General features: G+C 48.8%; 2 protein-coding genes across 14 annotated transcripts in view; one reads left to right on the top strand and one right to left on the bottom strand.

Annotated features, from left to right (window-relative positions):
• Ttll3 (tubulin tyrosine ligase like 3) overlaps positions 1-19,096 on the top strand; it is a 23,708-nt gene continuing 4,612 nt past the window's right edge. For 2 of the 12 annotated variants that reach the window (XM_031382889.1, XM_031382895.1), the window contains exons 1-11: positions 2,124-3,216; positions 3,362-3,453; positions 5,041-5,209; positions 5,345-5,442; positions 7,962-8,090; positions 8,841-8,955; positions 9,931-10,035; positions 11,540-11,735; positions 13,933-14,081; positions 15,771-16,014; positions 17,474-17,909. In XM_031382889.1, the coding sequence (XP_031238749.1) occupies positions 2,763-3,216; positions 3,362-3,453; positions 5,041-5,209; positions 5,345-5,442; positions 7,962-8,090; positions 8,841-8,955; positions 9,931-10,035; positions 11,540-11,735; positions 13,933-14,081; positions 15,771-16,014; positions 17,474-17,909 (2,187 nt within the window). In that variant the 5' untranslated portion in view covers positions 2,124-2,762. Of the gene's footprint in view, positions 1,088-2,044; positions 3,217-3,361; positions 3,454-5,040; positions 5,210-5,344; positions 5,443-7,961; positions 8,091-8,840; positions 8,956-9,930; positions 10,036-11,539; positions 11,736-13,896; positions 14,082-15,770; positions 16,015-17,473; positions 17,910-19,096 lie in introns of those variants that run through there. The other 10 variants (XM_031382886.1, XM_031382887.1, XM_031382896.1 and 7 more) reach the window with 10 other exon arrangements.
• Rpusd3 (RNA pseudouridine synthase D3) overlaps positions 14,878-19,096 on the bottom strand; it is a 13,606-nt gene continuing 9,387 nt past the window's right edge. The window contains exon 9 of one of the 2 annotated variants that reach the window (XM_031382907.1): positions 14,878-15,169. In XM_031382907.1, the coding sequence (XP_031238767.1) occupies positions 14,924-15,169 (246 nt within the window). In that variant the 3' untranslated portion in view covers positions 14,878-14,923. The remainder of the gene's footprint in view (positions 15,170-19,096) is intronic. The other variant, XM_031382909.1, reaches the window with a different exon arrangement.

Here is a 19,096-nt window from a genome sequence, read left to right on the forward strand (position 1 = left end):
TTCTCAAGGTGGTTTCTGCCTGGACAGAGATGCAGTGCTTCCACATCCTGCTTCCATTCCCCAGGAACCATGATTCCACTTTGTGGATAAGAAAACCGGTTCCACAGCCCAAAATCGTATGCTCCAAATTTCTTATTCTGTGAGCAAGAGGAAGACTTTGCCTGTGCTGAACAGCAGGCATTTTTCACACTACCTGAACATCTTGGTCAGATCAGTTGCTCAGCAGGTGTTGGATGGTAACTCAGTATTGAACATGCTTGGGGGGAGTCCGTCAATAGTGCTCACCCCTGAAGCAAGCAGCCCTTTCTCTTGCTGTTTCCTGATATAGAGATGTGTGAACTATATAGCATTATGCCCGTCACAAAAGCACTAGGTGAAGCAGTTGATCTCTCTACCTTCTGTGTAACTTGTGTGTAGTAGCCATCAGTACTGACATCCAGTCCTACCTTGACAAAACTCAGTTCCAGGAAAAAAGAGGTCTGTGTGTAGACAGGCCTGTGAGAGTGGTGTTCCTGGTTGGAAGAGGGGGAATGGGGCCATAAATATGCTTACAGGAGAGGGTATCAGGGAAAGCTTAGAAAATATTTGGTGTTGAGCAAGGTGGCTCACACTGGTAATTCTAGCACTTGGAAATTGGAGACAGGAGAACTTCTGTGAGTTCTAGGCCATGCTGGATGTACACTGTCACAAATAAAATAAAAAGGGGTGTGTGGGGGGGGATGCTGAGCTTTTTGGATGGGCAACAGAATATTTGCTTGGTTTGGGGAGATTTTCCAGTGTTGGGATTGGACCCCAGGGCCTTGAGCATACTGTGCAAAACTACCATCAGGCTATATCACCAGCCCCCAGAGGGTCTTTTGAAAAGAATAAGTGTTAAAGGAGGGGTGGGGACAGCTTGACTGGTTACCATGCCTTTATGACACTACCTCTGTGACCTGCCTTATTTGAATTAGTTAGGTCCTTTGTGGTACGTGGCTTTTCTTTATTCTAGCTTTGTAGTAACTGTTAGAGGTACTCCTGGTGAAGGTGGAAGATCAAGAGGAAATGGCAGCTGGCCACTCAACCCTCAAAAGACATCCTTATTCTGGTGAGCCAGCCAAAACCCTGCTTTGCCATGGATTATCTCCCAAGGTTCAAAGTCCCTAAAACCAGATTTGCACTCTGAGAACAGACCAGATTGCTGCCAACCACCCAGTTCTCTTTTCTGGGAAATACCATTACTAGCCAATATATGGGAATCTGTGGTTGGGTTTGGCTGGACAGGTGGGGGCCAGGGGTCTACCTTCACTCCAAAGGCACATTTGCTGACAGCTGGCTTCTTGGACTGCCTGAATAGACACTGGTAGAGTTGGCCTCTAATATTTGATGCTTCTGAGTCCCTTTCCCCCCAATACATAAACAGCACACCCAAGTGGCTGGACATGTAGCTCAGTTACTAGACTGCATTGTCTAGCATGCACAAAACCATGACTTCTATCCCAACACAGGTATGGCGACAATCTAGTTGCTGAAAGTCTACCTGGGGTAAATGAGACCCCGTCTCAAAAGTGTTGGAATCAGAACTCTACTGGGATTGGCTATGCTAAGACAAGTTTTGTACTGGCTTGAAGTCTTGACGTTTATTCTTTCCCCACCCCTCCTTTAACACTTGTTTATTCTGTGAGTTCTAAAGATAGTGCCTTGAGTAAATAAAGAAAATATCTAATCAAATAAAAAAAAAAAAGATAGTGCCTTGGTCACATACAGACTTGGCCAGACTGAAGCATAACTTCTGCATCTTTCCACTTCTTCAGTTGACAAAAATGATTTAGTTTTACTTTTTCAAGTTGGTGGAAGAGGCGGAATGTGCTCTGACCCTTATCTTTGTCATCCTATACACAACCTTGGCTTTCTTATTTATCCCCAAAGACCTACTGCTGTCTTCAGCCAGGCCCTGCAGGGCTGATCCACCCTTACCAGGTGCAAGCCTCACAGCCGCCTTTAATTTCTCTAAGAAAGGCTCCCAGCCTCTGCCTGGCATGGTGGCACACACCTTTAATCCCAGTAGGGGCAGTCAGATCTCTGAATTCGAGGACAGCCTGGTCTACAGACTGAGTTCCTGGACAAACAAGACTACAGAGAGATCTTGTTTCGAGAAACAACTGAAAAGAAGAAAAAGAAAGGTCCTTAGCCTCTCCGGGGCAGTTGCTGAGACTTGTAGACATTCACTGCTAGAATGTGATTCCATCTCTTCCCTTGGTAGTTGCTGTCTTTGCATTTCCACCTTCAGCCTGACTGGTCACCTGAGAGGACATCCCCTGACTACCTTAACTACAGGAAGACGACCTTTCCCAATTTCAGCCCACTGCTTTTCCCCTGTGCTTAAACCAGCACTATATATATATATATATATATTTTTTTTTTTGCTACCTTTCTCCACACTCTAAGCTCTGTGAAATCGGGGTCCACTTAACAGCCCTTACCCCTTGGCCTCAGTGTGTGAGCCAAGGCACAGATAAGGAACTTTGATGGCAGCCCCAGTGCTCCGTTCTTCCATCTTCTCAGTGCAGTTATGTGGCAAGTAAGGTCCAGAGCCAAGATCACTACGAAAACCCCTTGTTCGACGTCCCTAAGGACACAGCGCTGTTTTCGAGCTCTCCACCAGAGTCTGTTTGTGCCTGAGCAACGGTCTCCTAGGAGACGGGAAACAGAGGGCGGGGCCCGAGAGGGCGCCAGGGCCGTGGCGTGCTGTGGGCGCTGCGAGCGAACCTGGCTAGAGGCGCATGCAGGGCCTCAGCTCGGCGCTTCTCCTGAGCGCGGGGCAGCTGGGGCCCGGGGCCACCTGGTACCGCCAGGAGGGCAGCTCGGTGTGCAGCTGGCTCCGGAGGCCGCAGCCACCCGAGCTCCACACCAGTTTCTCGTCCCGCCGGCCCTGGGCGCTCAACTCCGAGTGCCGGCCTTCTGAGAGGCTCCAATGGCCTGGCCCCGCCTCCGCCAGGCCCGAGGTGGCGCGCTGTGGCGACATCCAAGGGGATTACAGCCCGTCGCCTGCGCGCCATCTAAGCAGCGCTGGCGAGTCGTCTGTGCCCGGTGCTCTGGGTACTGTGAACCCCGAACCCGTCTGCTCCCTGGTCCCCCCGACCACGGATGAACCCCTTCCTGATGCCCTGCCGCCGCCTGATGGTGAGACGCAGAGTGGCCCTGACACCCTATCTGCTGCAAGCAGAGGCCACGCAGGTGGAAGGGATGGGGCATCTGGAATGCACTGGAGGTTGGGCGTCCGGATATAGGGTGGGGGCAAGGGAGGGTGGGCACCTGAAGTCAGAGAAGTCCCGGGCCAAGCCTCTAGCTTTCTGTGTTACTGCTTTGCATCTCTCTGCAGATTCCCTACTACTCTGGCGAGGATTCAGCAAGGGACCTCACCACGTGGGCCGACTCAGAAACGCCAAAATCCACGTAGAGAGAGCTGTCAAGGTTGGAGGGAACGGAGTGGTGGTGGTGGTAGTGGTGGCTACACTTACTAGTTTGTCATATCCTTAAAAAAATAAATCCATAAAAGGCACACACACACACACACACACACACACACACACACACACCTGCATCTTTATGCTTCTGAAAGTGTCTCCCACCTCCATCCTCAGTCTTTCTTCAGGTCCATAGTCTTGGCTGAATCATCACTACGCGAGGATGTACTCCTTAGCTCCCTCAGCCCTGTTCCCTGCCTTCTATCCCATTCCCACTGGAAATAACTCTCATCTTCGATCCTGGTACCCAGCCAAGTTCTGAAACCCTTAAACTGCTTTCTCCTGTTGGAGCACAGTGCGTCACAAATGGGCCCCACAGCCCACCCTTCCCTGGCTGAATGGCTGGCTGGCTGGCTGGCTGGCTGGCTGGCTGGCTGGCTGGCTGGCTGGCTCCACACTGGTTTCCCTTGCTTGCTCCTTGGTCTCTTGCTTCTGAAGATTTCCCAGATGTTCATGATCCCCTGGGTCCCTCTCCACAGGCCTCTCTCCTTGAGCTTGGGAGTCCAAAGTCACACCATGCCCTGTACCACCCCTTCCCTGCCTCCAACCTGGAGATCCAGCTGTCAGTTTGATGTTTCCACCCAGAGAGCTTGCCAGCATCTCACACTTGCATCCCATTGGTATCCAGTTTTCCCATCTCTGTTTCAGAAACCAGAAATCCATTCTTCCAGTCTCTTCCATCCATCAGCAAACTCATCCAACATCCCCACCTCCAAAATTAGTCTCAGGCCTAGCACCTCCTCCCCAGTGTTTATGGTACCCCCTTCATTCTGGCTATTTCAGTCCTTCAGACCATGGCAGCCTTCTGAGGATCTGCCTCTGTGCCTGCTCCCTCCTGCATGGTTCTCCATGCAGTTGCATGTAAACTTACAAATTCTCTATTTACTTCCTCTCTTATCCTAGTGTCTCTTTCCTCTTATATAAGATATAAGGCCAAATGTTAAGGTCCATGGGGCTCTCCACAGTCCAGTCATATTCCCTGTAATCTTGGGAGCTCTTATTTTCCAGACTTGACTCTCCTTGGCCTCCCAGTTCCTTCCCTCTTCTAGCTATCCTCTGGACCTTTGCACAGGCCTTTGCACACGCTACCTCACTCTGCTTGACCTGCCATTTGCTCAGCTCTGTGTTCATGGCTCGCTGCCAGTTAGCCTTGACTATATATTACTCTGGAAGCTGGGAATACTAGTGTTAGAATGTATGCTTAATATGTACAAGGCCCTGGTCTCAATCCCCAGCACCAAAACAGAAAGGAAGAAAGCTCTGCTCTGTCACTTGACTACTGTGTGATCTTGGAGAAACTGTTTAGCCTCTGTGTGCCTCCAGTAGGTAATTAAAATGCAAACTGTTCCTAATGGTGCATGTAACTGCTTGCCACATAAACAACTATAAGCTATACATGTTTATTTTTCTCTTTGTTTATAAGCTACCTCCTACAGGGATATCAAAATTCCCTGAAGGCAGATATCCTGTGTGGTTCACCATTGCTTCCTAATATTTCTGATGCTGAAGCACATTACTGCCTCTTACCTTACAGCAGAAGAAGATCTTTATGATTCATGGCCGATACCCAGTGATCCGGTGTCTCTTGCGCCAGAGGGGCTGGGTAGAGAAGAAGATGGTGCATCCCCCGGGCACAGTCCTGCCAGCACCCCAGAAGGATCTAGATAGCTCCATGCTAGGTGATAGCGATGCCACGGAGGATGGTGAGTAGGTCCCTCCTTGTCTACAAGCTGTCCTTTCTTAATCCTTTTCCTTTGCTTCCCACTGGTCCAAGGTTGAGACCTTAAAGGGCTGTGGGGCATAGACACAGTTCCATGAGTCATCCTTCACATCTACAGAGGATGAAGAAGAGAATGAGATGTTTCGGGAGTCGCAGCTGTTGGACTTGGATGGTTTCCTGGAATTTGATGACCTAGATGGGATACATGCTTTGATGGTGAGGACTCTGGGGGTCAGTAGAAGACAGGAGGCTGGTAGAGAAAGAACATCTAGTTGGGTATCCTTCCTTCTCTAAACCCCAGCTTCCAGTCTGAGAAAACAGACTGCTTCTCTAATAGTTGGCTAGGTCTGCACACAGTGGTGAGGGACTCTCTGGGGCTCAGATAGGATAAACACATCCTCAAGGTGGCACTGATGGTGTTTCTAACCAAGTACAGACTATTTTGCTCATCTCTATCCTTTGCCCTTGGCAAATGAAGGCTGTAAGAAATGGCTTTAAAAGCCACGAGATAAGCAAAGGTGATATGCATCCTTCAATAAAGGGAAGCCCTGAGTTCAAGCTCCAGAAGCTATGTAAGATGCCAGGTGTGGTGGTGAAAAACTTGCAGTCTCAGTGCTGGGGAGGCCTACGGCTTGCTGGCCAGCCTGCAGAGTGCCCTGCATAAGCTCTAGTCCAGTGAGAGACCTTTTGCAAAACCAAGATGGGTCAAGAGTACTGGCTGCTCTTCCAGAGATTCGACTCTCAGCACCCACATGATGGCTCTTAACCAGCTGTAACTCCAGTTCCAAGGAATCTGACACTCTGTCCTGGCCTCCCTGGGTACTGCATGAATTTGGTACACAGACATACTTGCAGGCAAAACACATGCCTGAAACAAAAACAAATAACACTCTTAAAAACCAAACCACAGCCGGGCGGTGGTGGCACACGCCTTTAATCCCAGCACTTGGGAGGCAGGGGCAGGCAGATTTCTGAGTTTGAGGCCAGCCTGGACTAGAGAGTGAGTTCCAGGACAGTCAGGGCTACACAGAGAAACCCTGTCTGGAAAAATCAAAAACAAAAAACAAAAACAAACAAACAAACAAATCCAGAACAAACAGAATAAAAAAGCCAAGATGGATTGGGGATCCAAGATTGTATTCTGGCCTTCACATGCACATGCACATGCACACACACACAAACAGATACTCCTATACATGGAAATAGCCACATAAAAACTTGAGAGATGCTGGTGAGCTGAAGGGTATCGATGGCGAAGAGAGGTCACTTGAGCTTGACCCCACCCAGATTAGGTGAACTATTGCTATTTCTTTTTCTTTTCTCTTAGCCCCATTTCTCTCTATGTATGATATGTGTATATGTGAGTATGGGCCTGTACATACACATGTGGAAGGCAAAGGATTCTCTCCTTCCATCATGGCTCCCCGGGGATCAGTTTAGGTGTTAGATCTTGGCAGCAAGCACCACTCAGTGCTGAGCTATCTAGCTGGCTGTAATCATTTCCTTTCTGTTTCTGTAATAAAATACCCTGACCAAGGAAACTTGGCCTAGAAAATTTAACTCCTAGCTCCAGGTTACCGTCAGTCATAGCAGGGTCCTAGGCAAGTGTTGGTGGCATACATCTTTAATCCCAGCACTTGGGAGGCAAAGGCCAGCCTGGTCTACAGAATGAGTTCCGGGATGATCAGGACTACATACACAGAAAGCTTGTCTAAAAAACAAACGAATAAAAAATCTTTGTATACAACAAAAAGGCAGGGTCCCACTATACGGGTGAGGTTCAGGCTGGCCTTGACCTCAAGGCCCTCTTTCCTCAGCCTCCTGAGTGTTCTAGTTACAGGCAAGCACCACCACATCCATTTTGAGCCTTGTTCTAAGTGTCTTCTGAGTCAGTCCCTTCAGTCCTCTAGGTGGGGTTAGTGCATTCCACAGATGAAACACAAGAGTGACAGACCCCACAAACACACCCACAGACCTCAGCTCACTAAGACACAACACAAATTGCCAGCATACAGCCTTTCAATTTATTTATTTATTTATTTATTTATTTATTTATTATTTAAAGAGAGGGTTTCTCTGGGTAGCCCTAGCTATCCTGGAACTAACTCTGTCAACCAGGCAAGCCTGGAACTCAGATCCACACCTTCATCTGCTTCCCAAGTGGCAGGATCATAGGTGTGGGCCACCACACCACAGCTGACACAGCCTTTCCTGACACAAAAGAGATGATGGGACAGGGGGATCTATTTGTAGTCCCGCACTTGGAAGGCTGAAGCAGGAAGATTATGAGTTAGAAGCTAGCCTGGGCTACCTAGTGAGTTTGAGGCTTTTGTGGACTACATAGCAAGAGCCTGCCTTTAAAAATAAAGAACAGAGCCTGGCTAATAATCAACCTGTGTCCAAGAGTTGTAGGAAGGATAGAAAGGTTGGGTCCATGGAGAACCTTTGTCCGTACTGTGTGCTCATTGATCAGAGTCATTGTTCTGCTGGGAAAATCACTGATGGTCACAGAACAAGGCCTTGTGGTATGCAGCTTAGTCAGTGCCTTGGGATATGAGACCAAGTGGAGGCTGGAAAACTGGAGTGCTGTCTGCTCACCCAGCATGTGCTCTGGAGCACATGACTTCTTCAGAGATGGGGGAGTCCGGAGGACACCTCCTCTCCTTTCTGTACAGCAGGGCAGGGAGAAGCTTGCCCCTGGTCTCCCTGTCTCCATCTCCTCCCCTTCTCTCCAGTCCCGCATGGTTCGAAATGAGACCCCTTACCTCATCTGGACCACGAGGCGGGATGTGCTGGATTGTCGCTTTCTTTCCAAGGATCAGATGATAAACCATTACGCCCGTGCAGGCTCCTTCACTACAAAGGTAGGCATCCCAGGGAGACCCGAGGGGACACTCAGTTCCTGCTGAACTTGTCCGTCAGAGAAGGTTCTTCAGAGAATGCAGATGTTCTCAAACTCCATCTGACCTATGTTGACATGATGACTGTGTGCTCGTTTCCCATGGAATCTATCGTGTACAAAGGGGCCCTGCCTCCTGAACAGAGCACATCTATCTACTGGCTTTATTGAGTCTTTCCTGGGTTTCTTAGCTAGTGGCTCTACCTCTCCAAGCCTCTGCTTCCTCATCTTTAGATGAGAGTGCCAGCAACAGCCTGTTGTCTAAGGTTGTGCTAAGGATGAAAGCTTTAATCAGCAACTCCTGTGTCAACAGTTCTCAACCTTGGAGTTGTATCCTGTGCATTAGATCTTTACATTCCAATTCATAACAGTTGCAAAATTATAGTTATGAAGTGGCAATGAAAATAATTTTATGGTTGGGGTTCACCACAACATCAACTGTATCTAAAAGGTTGATGCATTAGAAAGGTTGAGAGCCATTGAATTATAAAGGCTTCCAGGGTAGAGCATGGATGGGAAAGAGTGGGCGGAGGGACCAGAGGCCATCTCAGCTGGGCAAACCTGAAGTTGGAAATCAAGTCAGGCCTAGCAAGTGGGTTGGAGGTTCCAGGCAGGGTCTTCCATTTTCCTGAGTGTCTGGTCATATGCTCTGTGGGAGGGGAGCCCCTTGACACTCTCTGGGTTCCCCCTGGTGCTTCAGCAGCTATCTCCATAGGTGGGCCTTTGTCTCAACCTCCGGAATCTGCCCTGGTTTGATAAGGCTGATGCTGACTCCTTCTTCCCACGATGCTACCGATTGGGGGCAGAGGATGACAAGAAAGCCTTCATAGGTAAGGGGACTCCAATCACAGGCCTGGCTCCCTCATGCTGTGTGTCCCACAGTAGAAAATAGCAAGTCTCCCCTCATGCCCTCTGTAACTCCAACCCTTTCCTCCCTCTAATGGGTCTTCCATTCATAAGCCAACCTTGGCATTCAAAGAAGCCTAGGGAGCCAGGCTTGTCCACTATAGCAGGTTCTAGAGGTGGATGGGTTGGTTCTGTCTGAGTCTACATAAGTTACTGGCTGGACCAGGTTCCACAAAAGGCTATGGGTCTCTAAGGCAAAGTAGGTTCCTGCTTCAACATGGGTTCTGAGTTCATAATTTGGATCCAGATCAGATGACAGCTTTTAAATTATGTCCCAAACCTGAGATAGAATTTAGGCCATGGTCTGATCCTCAAGTTAGAATATCAGAAATGGAGGCCGGGTGGTGGTGGCGCATGCCTTTAATCCCAGCATTTGGGAGGCAGAGGCAAGCGGATTTCTGAGTTCCAGGCCAGCCTGGTCTACAGAGTGAGTTCCAGGACAGCCAAGGCTACACAGAGAAACCCTGTCTCGGAAAAAAAAAAAAAAAGAATATCAGAAATGGACAAAGAGGGCCATGTGTGGTAGTCACACCTGTAATCCCCACAGTGGGGAGGAGCAGAGGCAGGATGGCCACAAATTTGAGATCAGCTTTGTCTTCATAGTGAGTTAGTGAGTTCCAAGCCAGACAGCTTGAAACTGCAAGACCCTGTCTCAAAAAAAGAAAAAAAAAAAAGAAAGAAAGAAATGAAAAAAAGAAATTAAACTGGTCCAGGCTACTGCTAAAGAGAGTCTGGTCACATTGTGGGGCTGATGTTTAATAGATGGGATAGGAACCAGGTGCTAGAGTGAGACAGGTAATGAGGTTCTGGATCCAAATGGGGCAAGCCATGGTGAGGTTCCAGAACAAGGAGAGGCCTGGAGCCTGGGGGCTGAGCAGGATATCCCTGCCTGGGAGCAGAGGACTTCTGGCTGACAGCTGCCCGCAACGTTCTCAAGATGGTGGTGAAGTTGGAAGGGAAGTCACAGTCCATCTCCATCCAGGCAAGAGAGGAAGTGGCCCTAGGTAAGTGCCTTGGTTCCCTCCACTCCCACAGGTATGTGCCCAGCCATCCTCTCATTCCTTCATCTACATGTTCAAGACTTACGACCAGACTGCAGCCTTTGCTTCCAGCCCTTCTGGCCCTCTTCCCATCTGTGAACATCATTCACCCTGTTTACCCAGCCACCCTCAGTTCATTCTCTCAGCCGTCCGCCCCAGCATAACCCCCTGCCTGTCCCTTCAGTTGCCTACCATGTTACATCCACCTGTCCACTCCCACCTTCTTCCTGCCCTGGCACAGGTCCCTCTGCCTGTCTTCCTATCTGCTTGTCCATCCTCTGTCTACCACCTATCATCCTGAAATGAAATCTACCCTTGCACTTACCCCACACCTGTCATTTGTTAATTGCTCAGCCGTTTAATGGATCTGACTGAGCACTTTAGAGAGGCAGGCTGAGACCACACAGCCCCATCCCTGCCTGTGAGAACCACTTCACGATCTCAGGGGAGGACGCACAGGAACACAGCAATGTACAGATGTCCCCCAAGAACCCTTGTGCCTGCGCATAAGGAACATCTGGGAGGGGAAGGGGCATAGGAATCTTCTGCATGCTGGTCCAATCTATATGGTTTCCCCTCCCCCTTTGCAGTAATGGGGCTCCATGGCCAAGGGACTCTGGGAAGAAATGGGCAGCTTTACTGGAAAGAAAAAAGTCCTTGCCCCTTTCAGAGGAACCCCACATGCAGTTGATGGCTGTCATTTGACCTAGGTAGACTAGGTACTAAAGACTGTTAGTGCCAGAACCTGGGCCACAGGGAACCCTCTGTGGCCAGAGACCCTGCACTTGAACTTCTGTGTGCTGAGCTAAAGTATGGGTCAGGCTGTAGGTGGGCATTTGAGGGCTTGGTTGCATGTCAGTTTTTAAATAGGCAAAAGTCTGATCCGAGGTCATGAGCTGGCGTCAGGTCCTCGAAGCTAGGGTTGGTGCATCCCTTCCAGCCGAGTGATCCATTTGCACATGTGCAGTAGCACTTTGGGGCTTATGGGCTGTAGATATCCACTAGGATTCTGAGAGAAGGGATGGATTTCAGGTATCCTGTGGGGTGTAGGAAGCTATGTCAGATTTGGCTTCACGTGTACCTGGATTCACCTAGGCCAAGGTTCCCAGGTACATTGTAGGGCCAAGATGTGTCAGGGAGCCCAGGGATATGGAGCTGCAGGTGGGTGCTAGAGTCGGTGTGCTCTCAAACCCTTGGTGACGGTTACACTGAAGCCTTATTGGTGTGGGAGGTACAAGCACAGTGGAGGGCAGGGATGAAATGCTAGCATTTCAGGGCAATTTAGAGCAGTTTCAGGTGACTGAGGGGCATGTCCCGGGGTGGCTGGGGATTGAGTTCACTCTGGGCCTTAGGTGCCTTAGGGCCAGGCCTCAGGTAAGTGATAGGTTTCAGGTCAAGGAAGGGCCATAGCAGGTGTCACATTTCCTGCTTTGAAATGGCCTGTTTACTGGTCCTTCTATTCCTACAGAAGATACACAGCACAAGAAACCGGAAAAGAAACCAGTGACAGTGTCCTCAGACTTTGTGGATGAGGCTCTGTGTGCATGCGAGGAGCATCTCAGCAGCATAGCCCACAAAGACATTGACAAGGACCCCAATGCCCCGCTGTACCTCAGCCCCGATGATTGGTCTCTCTTCCTTCAGCGCTACTACCAAATAGTCCAGTAAGTTTCCTATAGGGCAGGGCTCTGTGCATGGGCCACCGGAGTTACAGTCAGCCCCTCAGAGGAAGATCCAGTGCAGCCCAAGCCCTCCTACCCCACCCCCTTTTCTGTCCTGGATGCTTCTACTCAGGAACCCTCAGAAGCTCTCACTGGCTCCATCAGCGTAGGCCCAAGCTTGGGTTTTCAGTAGACCTAAATTCCAGTTCATTTCTTTCCATCCCCCGAGCTCTATGATCCCAGAAACATCACTGAGATTTCCAAATAAACTTTTTTAATAGCTTGTATTGTGAGGTCAGCATAGGCTTGTGCTGTCCACTCAGAATAGGACTCTTAGGCATTTAGATTTGATCCTGAAGCCATTTGTCACTGCCTGACACCGGATGCTAATTCCTATAGGAAGGAAGTAGATATCACAAGACAGGGTTTTTTGTTTGTTTGTTTGTTTGTTTGTTTCAAGACAGGGTTTCTCTGTGTAGCTCTGGCTGTCCTAGAACTCACTCTGTAGACCAGGCTGGCCTCAAACTCAGAAATCTGCCTGCCTCTGCCTCCCAAGTGCTGGGATTAAAGGCGTGTGCCACCACCACTTGGCAAGACAAGAGTTTTGTGGTCAGTCATATTTGGAAGACATTGAATTAAACATAGTGAATTTAACAAGTTTCCTTGATGCAGAATTCAGAATCTTTTAGTGTGAATGAGAGGGCTGGGAAGAACAAGGGTGATATTTTAGACCTCGCTTTGGGCAAAGGCGCTTGAGTAGTAGAAGGCAGGAGGCTGGGTAGGCCGGGTGCAGGATCTGGCAGCACTTGGTGAGCACCACCCATGTGCCTATCAGTGTGCCAGGCTCCAGAGCCAATGCTCTGTAGGGGGCCAGCCCTCAGGTGGGAGGCCTGCAGCCAACTAGGTGGAAGCTCTAAGGGTCTCAAGGGGGACGGTGTTAACCGAAAGAAACAGACTGAAGAAACTTTGGATAAGTGATGGGATCGGGAGACCCAGAGCTGCAGCAAACAACCAGGGCCTTCTTAAGCAGCAGAGAATGACAGGGCTACCTCATACTTTTCTCTTAGTGCCAGGAAGCATTTCACATATCGTTTTCACAGTGATGGAGGTAGCCGCCTGAAACAGTGTATGAATTATAGCTGAGGGAAACTCTCCATCCTGTAGGGGACAGGGTCTCCCCCCTTTCCTGTGAACCCCAGCATGCCAAATTCTTCCCAGCTTCCCACAACCAAATCATTCAGTAGACAGACTTGGAGAGCACCTGCTAAGTTGTTGGGGGGGGGATTGGGGGTGTGTGGAGGTGGGGTTGTGTGGGAGAGGGAGATGATGCACAGAACAAATCCCACAGAAGCTGGCCCTGCCGGCTCAACTTGTAGCCCAGAGGACAGTGTGTGCCCAGCCTAGCTGGCCTTGGTTTCAAGCCTTGGCACCACACAGTAGAAAGGCCAGTAGGAGAGGGCAGGCAGTAGCTGAGCAAGTGGATGTGTGGTATGGGAGGGTGTATGGTGAGTAAAAAAACAAATCCTGGTGAGGCCTGAGCAGTCTTAAGCTAAGAAGGGACTGACCATTAGCCAACCTTAAGTCCAGATTAGGAGGACGGGTCTTTGAAAGCACCTTTGGGAGATGCAGTCAGGCATTTGCATCCTGGCTCAGTCACTCCACCTGGTGTGTAGCCTTGGGAAGGTCCTTTAACATCCCCAGCTTCAGTTGGCATTTCCCCAAGACAGTCTAATTAATACTTCCCTACACAGCCACTGAGAGGACGAACCAGACCAATGGGAAGACCTCACCTGGGTGCTTGGTTCTGAGTGCTACCCATTGGGGCTGGAGAGATGGCTCAGCAGGTAAGAGCATTGACTGCTCTTCCAAAGGTCCTGAGTTCAAATCCCAGCAACCACATGGTGGCTCACAACCATCTGTAATGAGATCTGATGCCCTCTTCTGGAGTGTCAGAAGACAGCTACAGTGTACTTACATATAATAAATAAATAAATCTTTTTTTAAAAAAGTAATGAATGGGGCATGTAGAGTTGGGGAGGGGTGTGGTCTGGATAGGTTAGGTGCCCCTGTCTCAGGGGCAGGCAAGAGCAAAGCAGGTTAGAGCACAGCAGGGGTGGGGTTGGGGTTATGTCTCCTGGTATCCTATCCTCTCATCTGGCCCCAGGCCCCACCCTCCCCAAGTCCCACTGTCTCCACACAGTGAAGGAGCAGAACTCAGATACCTGGAGGTCCAAGTCCAGCGCTGTGAAGACATTCTACAACAGCTTCAGGCCGTGGTACCCCAGATGGACATGGAGGGGGATCGGAACATCTGGATCGTGAAGCCTGGAGCCAAGTCCCGAGGCCGAGGTGGGGGAGCAACCTCTTCTAGTTTTAGTACCTTTATCTACTATTAGAAGCCAATGAGGCTAATCTGCCCCACTGTCAGTTTGAATCTCAGTTCTATTATTAATATACTATATGACTTTGAACAAGTCAATTTGCCTCTCTGAATCTCAGTTTTCTCAGTTGTGTAATGGATGTGGCACCAGGGCTTCCTGTCAGGTAAAATCTAAATGTAGCTCATCCCACCAACATGGCTGCTCTGCCTCTCACTTTTGTTAAGATATTTTCTGGGCCTCACCTTTATTCAGTCACATCAGTGGATCCACCGTGTGCACAGGAGAGTCCAGCATCAACTCCACCTTTAAAGACTGTAGAGGGCCTCCCAAGAAATAGACAGAAAACTTGTAGTGATATTCTTTATTGAAAAAAATCTGCATATAAGTGAAGTACAATTTGAGTGAAGTTTCATAAAGCGAATACAGTGTAGCTCCAGTTCCAGGAGATCCACAAAACAGACATGGAAAACACTCATACACATAAGATAAAAACAAATAAAAGGGAAAGTGTATCTGTATACTTGATTATAATCCCAAGAGGAAGCAAAAACATCATTCAAGGCCATCTTGGCTATACAGTAAGTATGAGGTCAGCCTGAACTACATAAGACCCTGCCACAAAATAAATAAAAGGAAAAGAGTGGAAAAGCAAGCCGGGCGTGGTGGCACTAGCCTTTAATCCCAGCACTTGGGAGGCAGAGGGAGAGAGGCAGAGAAGCAGAGAGGCAGAGGTATCTCTCTAAGTTTGAGGCCAGCCTGGTTTATATACTGAGTTCTAAGATAGCCAGAGCTACATAGTGAGACCTTGTCTCAGGAAGAAATAGAGAGAAGGGAAATGAGAGAAACAAAAAGAGGGAAAGAAGACACATGTACTCTTGGATGTATGAAGCTGTAGCCAGAGTTGGTTGCACAGATAACTAGTAACAGGTGAGGTGACATCTGCTGAGCTTCATCCCATAGCCTCGCAGAGCTCCATAGGAACCCATGAGAGCAAAGCGCAGATAGGTGTGGAACCCAGAAAGCTCCAGAGGATCTGGCACAGCAGCTGGCTTCACCCTGGATAGTGAGAGGAAGGCTTCAGTGTATAATTACCAGAGGAAAATAATGTATGACATGGTCCACACCATCCAAATGTTTTTACGTTGTGTATGCACAAGAACGTCAGAGGACAACTTACAGGCTATGTCCTCTCCTTCCACTGTGTAGGTTCTAGGAACTGAAGTCAGGTGATCAGCCGTGGTGACAAGTACCTTTACCCACTGAGCCATCTTGCCCTTCTTTATTTTTTAATTTTATGTGTATGTGTTTTGCCTACTGTATTTATGTGCATTGTGTATATGCCCATTGCCCATGGAGACCAAAAGAGGGTGCCAGAGCCCTTGTAACTGAAGTTATGCCATATGACTGCTGGGTTCCTCTACAAGAACAGCAACTAACCTCCAGTTAAATTTTTACCTGTAGATAGCAAAACAAAGTTTATTAAATGATTAATTAGAAAATTATTTAAATTCTTTGCTTTGCTAGAGGGAAGGTGGTTCTGACTTGGGGTCGGGGAGGGCAGCCTTAGGTTCTGTGGGGATGAGGGGCACCCATGGTCCTCTGGCACTTGTGACCACAGCCTGACCTCTTGGTCCCTGACTGCCTGGTTTCCCCTCAGGGATTATGTGCATGGACCACCTAGATGAGATGCTGAAGCTGGTGGACTGCAATCCCATGCTGATGAAGGATGGCAAGTGGATTGTGCAGAAGTACATTGAGCGGCCCCTGCTTATCTTCGGCACCAAGTTTGACCTGAGACAGTGGTTCCTGGTGACTGACTGGAACCCACTCACTGTGTGGTTCTACCGAGACAGCTATATCCGCTTCTCCACACAGCCCTTCTCCTTGAAGAACCTGGACAAGTGAGCCTACCCTCCACCTCCCCTGACTATCTGGCCTAGTGTGGGAGTCAGCAGACAAACAGAACAGTGAACTCTTAGATCCAGGCTAGATTTCAGACCACAGACTCTGCAGGCAAGGAAGCAGGCTGCACACACACACACACACACCATCTTTCCCTTGGGATACAGGAATGAACCAAACAAGATCCCAGATCTCAAGGGCTTACATCTTAGCAATGCACCTGAGTAACTATGGCTAGCAGACTGGAAGAGTCATTCTCAACCTTCCTCATGCTTCCACTGTTTAATACAGCTGTGGTGACCCCTGACTATAATTTTGTTTTTTGTTGCTACTAATTTTGCTACTAAATTCATAACTAATTTTGCTACTGTTACAAATTATGTGAATATCTTTTTTTTTCTGATGATCTCAGATGACTCCTGTGAAAAGGGGTCACAACCCATAGGTTGAGAACCACTGGGAGAGCAGGTGATCCATGTTACAAAGAAAATATAGCTCTAGGTAAAGGCAGACTAAGATGAATTTGAGAGAGGAAAGGCAGCTTGTGGGTTGTTTGTGGGATGAGAAGAAACCTTCAAGAGGCCTGGATTCAAATTTCATCTCTGCAGCATCAAGCTGTGTGCCTCTGGAAAGGTGAAAAACTACTTACGCCTGTTTGTAGCAGGGCACAGTGGTCCATGTCTGTGATCCCAGCATTGGGAAGCTGAGTTGGGAGTTTAAGGACAGACTGGGCTATATAGTGAGAACCTACTCTCAGGATGAAACAAGCCAGGTATGGTAGCTCTTTACTATAATCCCAGAACATGGGATACCAAGACAGCCCAAATCAAGCCAGGTACAGTAGTGCTGCCTGTGATGCCAATACTTGGAAGGTGGAGGCAGGGCGATCAGGTGTAAACTGTCATCCTCAGCTACCTGGTGAGTTTGAATCTGGCCTGAGCTATGTGAGACCATCTCAAAGAAAAAGGCTAGCTTGTTTCCACGCCTGGAGACTAGAAGAGCAGTGCAGTGGAGCTGTTTGTCATTAGGCACTTTACATGCTGTGTTTTTGCCTGACTGTATCACTGTCGTTTCTAAAACAATGAAGTGGTGAGTTATTGCTATTTTAGAGATATGTGGCCAAACAGGTTAAATGGTTTGCCTGGGATCTCCCAGCTAGTCACTGGTGAAGCTTGGGCTTAACAACCCTTTCATGACTCGGGATCATTCTCTCCCTGTCTTATTCCCTGCCACACACAGAGAGGGTGAACTGGGAGTAGGCTCAAAGCATGTGCTAGCCCTGGCCTTAGGTGAATGGGGTGGGAATTGGGCAGGACACACTCTGTCCTATTCATCTTTCAGCAGAGGCCAGGCTCAGTTAAGCTTACCAAAATGGCTGACCCAGGACTTTGTCTGAAGCCCTGAGGTTGGTGCGGGGCTCCAGGGCTGAGCCTGACTCTCTGTCCCGTCCCATTTTAGTTCTGTGCACCTGTGTAACAACTCCATCCAGAGACACCTGGAGGCTTCCTGTCACCGGCACCCAATGCTGCCCCCAGATAACATGTGGTCCAGCCAGAGGTTTCAGGCCCACTTGCAGGAGGTAGATGCCCCAAAGGCCTGGTCCAGTGTCATTGTGCCTGGCATGAAGGCTGCTGTGATCCACGCCCTGCAGACCTCCCAAGATAACGTGCAGTGCCGGAAGGCCAGCTTTGAGCTCTATGGGGCTGACTTTGTGTTTGGGGAAGACTTCCAGCCCTGGTTGATTGAAATCAATGCCAGCCCCACCATGGCACCTTCCACGGCCGTCACTGCCCGCCTCTGTGCTGGTGTGCAAGCAGATACCCTGCGCGTGGTCATCGACCGGCGGCTGGACCGCAGCTGTGACACAGGAGCCTTTGAGCTCATCTATAAGCAGGTAAGATGCTCCAGCACTTCCACAGGCAACCTTAGAGTCCTGGGATCTGTTGTGAGACACAGTTCAAGACCTGGGTTCCTGTCCTGACCCCACAGGTGTCTTAAAGCAGACACTTCCCTCTGGCCTGACTTATCTGTGAACTGGAGGTTACTGTCATCTGAGGGTCATTAATGCTATGAGTTCATATTCTTAGATATTTTCAGAGGCGCAATTCCAAGCCTCTAGGTAGCCTCATTTCCTGGAAAATAAGACTGCAACTGGCTCCTCCACCATGTGCCGTGGGAACAGAGTGGGTTGATCTGCCCCGGGCTTTGCTAGTGTACCTAGACAGAGGCAGCTTTAACTATTGTACTTGCCCAGCAAGGCTGAAGGGAGCTCCGCCAACTGCAAGGCCTATCGAGAGTTAATTGCTACTGTCTGTTACTGTTATAATTATTATAATATCCATTTTTTTCCAAAAACAGATTTGATCTTGCTTATTTCTAATAAGTATAGGATTTTTTTTAATCAGCCAAAAACATTGTTTTGCTGGGTTTTTTGTTTTTATTTTTGTTTTTTGTGTTTTTGGTTTTTTTGTTTTTTTGAGACAGGAGCTTACTCTGGATAGCCTAGGCTGGCCAGGAACTTACGCTGTTACCCAGGCCAGCCTGAAACGCATAGCATTTCTCCTGCTTCAAGCTTCCCAAGTACTAAGATTATAGGTAAGAGTCAGGACACCCACCCTGGAAATCAACTATCTAACAAGCCCCACTCTCCACAGTGCTACAGTCCCCTAGCAGTCTATCAAAGTTCTGAATCCACCAATGAGGAGCCATCCATTAGGCCAGAGCCCTCTGGGGTTCTACAGACACCTCAGGGGCATGCTTTATAAATACCCTAGGCTTTCCAGTCCAGTCTAGATGATGATGTAGATTAGCCATCACAGCTAGACATGTAGGACTCAGCCTTATGCCTCCTAATATTCAGGAGGCCACCAAAGGGGTTACTTTGAGTTCAAGGGACGTTTGGGTTACACAGTGAGTTCCAGACTAGCCTGGGCTTTAGTGTAAGACCCTATTTCAAAACAACAATCATACAAATACAAGTTTAATAGAATGTTTTTAGCCGGGCAGTGGTGGATCACGCCTTTAATCCCAGCACTTGGGAGGCAGAGGCAGGCAGATTTCTGAGTTCAAGGCCAGCCTGGT

This window comes from Mastomys coucha, unplaced genomic scaffold, assembly GCF_008632895.1.
Source record: "Mastomys coucha isolate ucsf_1 unplaced genomic scaffold, UCSF_Mcou_1 pScaffold20, whole genome shotgun sequence".
NCBI lineage: Eukaryota > Metazoa > Chordata > Mammalia > Rodentia > Muridae > Mastomys > Mastomys coucha.